The sequence below is a fragment of the Camellia sinensis genome, chromosome 2 (genome assembly GCF_055761805.1).
Source record: "Camellia sinensis isolate YWXY chromosome 2, ASM5576180v1, whole genome shotgun sequence".
NCBI lineage: Eukaryota > Viridiplantae > Streptophyta > Magnoliopsida > Ericales > Theaceae > Camellia > Camellia sinensis.
The window spans coordinates 217,554,257-217,557,918 of NC_138962.1; the positions used below are offsets into that span (position 1 = coordinate 217,554,257).

The 3,662-nt window shown below is 36.0% G+C and overlaps 1 protein-coding gene across 1 annotated transcript; it reads right to left on the reverse strand.

Annotated features, from left to right (window-relative positions):
• Positions 1-1,650: 1,650 nt before the first annotated feature.
• LOC114283198 (uncharacterized) lies at positions 1,651-3,393 on the reverse strand. Its single transcript, XM_028226026.2, has 3 exons — positions 3,044-3,393; positions 2,698-2,762; positions 1,651-2,469 (listed from the first exon to the last, which is right to left on the reverse strand). Exons 1-3 carry the CDS (start codon positions 3,194-3,196, stop codon positions 1,875-1,877), a joined length of 813 nt encoding a protein of 270 aa, XP_028081827.2. The 5' UTR covers positions 3,197-3,393; the 3' UTR covers positions 1,651-1,874.
• Between the last annotated feature and the right edge of the window lie 269 nt (positions 3,394-3,662).

A 3,662-nucleotide genomic window follows, 5' to 3' on the forward strand; every position in this document is an offset into this window, starting at 1 on the left:
ATACTCATTTTTACCAAGAAAAAACTAAAAAAACAAAAAGAGATTCTGCAATTTTCGAAGAGTGCATGGGTGCCGTCAACCCAGATGTGTAACCATTGAAGTTTTTATTAATGTCATAATCCTTTTAACCAAAAAAAATTAAAAAAAAAATTGCAATTTTTGAAGATGCTAGGGGTGCCTTCTACCCCATACTTAACATTTTATTAATAGTCATGCTCCTTTTTACTAAAAGATAGAAAGAGATTATGTAATTACAATACGATGAATCACGTGTCAGAACAGAGAATCTCACATCATTTATGCCAACACACACAATAAAATTCAATCTAAAAACATAAGAAGGCTCTTATATATGACTGAAATATTTACGTTAAACTCTTTGCTTCTACCCATAATATAACAGGGCCATGAATCGAATAATATAATACAAAGGAAGAGGTCAGAGGTACTATGTTCCTAACATTTCAACCTCGTTTTCAATAACTACTAATTGCAGAATATGATGAGAATTTAATGAAAATTTTGAGGCACCATTATGTTGTTAGGAGTGAATAAGGCGTATTGATAGATATTTTGCAATTTTTGAGTGTCTTCTAACTCAAATGTATAATTGCTTAAGTTTTCATTAATGTCATGCTCCTTTACCTTCTCCCAAAATGTGCAACCACATAAGTTTTCATTAATGTCACGCTCTTTTTTACCAAATAATAAATAAAAAGAGATTTTGTAATTTTCGAAGGTGCTATGAGTGCCTCAACTCAGATGTGTAACCGCTTAAAATTTTTATTAATGTCATTTTACCAAAAAATCAAAAAAACATTATGCAATGTTTGAAGACGCTAAGGGTTCTACCCAAGACGTTCAGCCGCTTATGTTTTATCAATGTCATACTCATTTTTACCAAAAACAAAAAGAGATTCTGCAATTTTTGAAGAGTGCGTGGGTGCCTTCTACCCAGATGACCCATTGAAGTTTTTATTAATTTCATAATCCTTTTAACCAAAACAGATGAAAAGAAATTTTAAAAATTTTGAAGACACTAGGAGTGTCTTCTACTTATACTTAAGATTTTATTAAAGGTCATACTCCTTTTTACTAAAAAATAGAAAGAGATTATGCAATTATAATACGGTGAATCACGTGTCAGAACAGAGACTCTCACATATTTTTGCAAAAACACACAATAAAATTAATTTTAAAAAAATAAGAAGACTCTTGCATATAACCGACATAATACACCTAAACTCTTTGCTTCTCATGTAATTTTTCATGTGCCATAAATTTCACTATTTTTAAATATTTAAAATATAATAAATCTTACAAATACATAATTTTTATGGCATAAATACCCATAAAAGATAAAATAAATTTAGTGATAAATTTTAATTTTTTTTTTTATAAATGAAGGACTTGTCATTCAGTCTGAATTTTCTCACCCGGTAGTCCAGCACCTTTAACTGTTACATTTTTTTCCTAATAATTTAAAAATATTCATCATAAAATAAAATAGAATCAGTGCAATACTCTATGGGTCCTCAACACTTATCCAAAAGAAAGTCTATGGACCATCAAACATCAGTCCATCCGAATTTACATTTAAAAAACAAAAAAAAAACACAAAAAACACAAAAAAACCAAACACAAGTTAAATTACAAAATTATCCTTACATTATTAAAACACAACTACTATGACAAGCAATCTTACATCCTAAATATTTGTTCAATGTCAACAGACATATTATCTTCACCCACCACAAAACACAACCAAAAGTAAAACAAAACAGCATTTTATGTTTTAACCTAAACATAACTTTAAAACAAATAAGTCCTAACTTTAAAACATTGCTCGCACACAGAACCCACAACCCACTTCTTCACATTAGAGACTTGAGCGACCTAGCCTTGATAGGCTTTCTGGTTCTCTTTTGTCCCAGCGTACCACTCTCTCCTGCATTATCATCGTCATCATCTTCATCATCATTGTCAACATAATCGAATTCTTTGCAACCAATCTGAGCAGACGAGGGTGGAGTGAGTACAATTTCCTCAACTTCATCAGACTCAGCATTACTGGTATTGCTAGGTTCACCCCTCTCGCCTCGCTTCTTGGCCCAATGCGGCCCAAACCCTTCATAATAGTAGTATTCATCGAGATTCTTATAGGTAGTGGGTTTGGTTTGACGGGTGCGGCGGGGGATCGAGGCGGGTTGTTCCACCGGCTTCTCTAATTTCTTGGTGGTGGAGGGGTGAGCTAGGGTATTGTATTTCTTCAGCTGGGCTAAATGGTGCTCGCAAAGCGAATGCCCTCGAGATGCTTTCTCCTTGCACTGCCAACCCTTCCCGTCAGTCTTACCGCACAAAACCTCATCTTCTTTGTCTACATTTTCAGCAATAGAATCGATACGCTTCAGGGTATCGTTTTTCACATTATCTTCATCCCTGTCTGTCGATATCTTCATCGACGCATCGCTACAAAAGAAGTATACTTTAACTTTACTGAAAATAACGCATGCGAAATACAATGTGATGCCAAAGAGAGATTAAATTTAGAAGAATCAAAGGTCTAGAAGTCTGTACTATTAGGAAAAATCATAAATGGATGATTGATAATGTAAACCCTAATTTCTACAACAAGAAAGAAGAAGGTATCGAATTTTCTTAAAGCGATTGAAATCGAAGAATCGGTTTCTGGGTTACCTTTCGTCAGCTCCGATGGAGTCTCCGAAGCTCCCATTTGGTTTAAAACAGTCTTCTCCATCGACCTGTATAATCGAAACAAAACAAAAGCAAAAAACAGTCGATAATAGAGGAAAACAAACACGACCTAAGGGAACAATCGATTATTTAGAGCACAAATGCACGATAGAAATGAAGGGATTTAGGGTTTTGGAGAAACCCTAATGGCGGAGTTTTCGCTGAAACCCTAACATGACGATGGAAATGCAGGCGAAGTGCGGTGGTTCCCGGAGGCGGAGAGCGGTGGTTTTCTCAGATCTCCGGCGGCGAGAAGAGGAGATAGAAAAAGAGATAGAGAGAAAGGTACCTGGAATGGATTGGGAGAGAAAGAGATGACGTCCCACGGCGACTGATTGAGGTGGCAGAGGCGGATAGGAGGCGGAGGAGGAAGGTCGGCGGTGGCTCCGGCGGCGGAGGAGAGGCTGAGGGCGGCGAGCTTGGCTTGTTTTCGGATTCGCATGGTGGCGGAAGCAGAGAGAGTCGGGGTACGAAGAGAGGGGAAGGGATCGGGCTTTGGTTTTTCTATCTCTCTCTCTCTCTACAAAACTCTCTCTCTCTCTACAACTGTATCTATCTCTCTCCCTATCTCTATATCTCTATATATATGTATATTTTGTATATAATGTGTGTAATATTTTTTTAGACTGTTTACAGATCTCACAGAACTCGATAACACGATAGAGTGTTTTAATTTCTGTTGCTTTCTCTCTCGGGACGTACATGTTAGATTACGATTTCGCCCCTTGGATTCTCATTATATTACAAACTAAGACATCTCATTGCCCACTTCTCTTCCGGTGTCTGAAAAGGCCCTCATATTAAAAGTTGATTTGAAATGATGAAAATAAGTATATTTTTTAATTTTTTATAAAATATATGTTAGGTGTAGGTTGAATTTGAAGTGATGTGATTTAAATAGGATAATA

Coding starts and splice junctions, on each gene's coding strand:
- LOC114283198 (XM_028226026.2), bottom strand. CDS start 3,196: ATGCGAATCCGAAAACAAGCCAAGCTCGCCGCCCTCAGCCTCTCCTCC. Junction 2,763..3,043: donor TCTCTCCCAATCCATTCCAG/GTACCTTTCTCT, acceptor TCGATTATACAG/GTCGATGGAGAAGACTGTTT. Junction 2,470..2,697: donor TCCATCGGAGCTGACGAAAG/GTAACCCAGAAA, acceptor CTTCTTTTGTAG/CGATGCGTCGATGAAGATAT.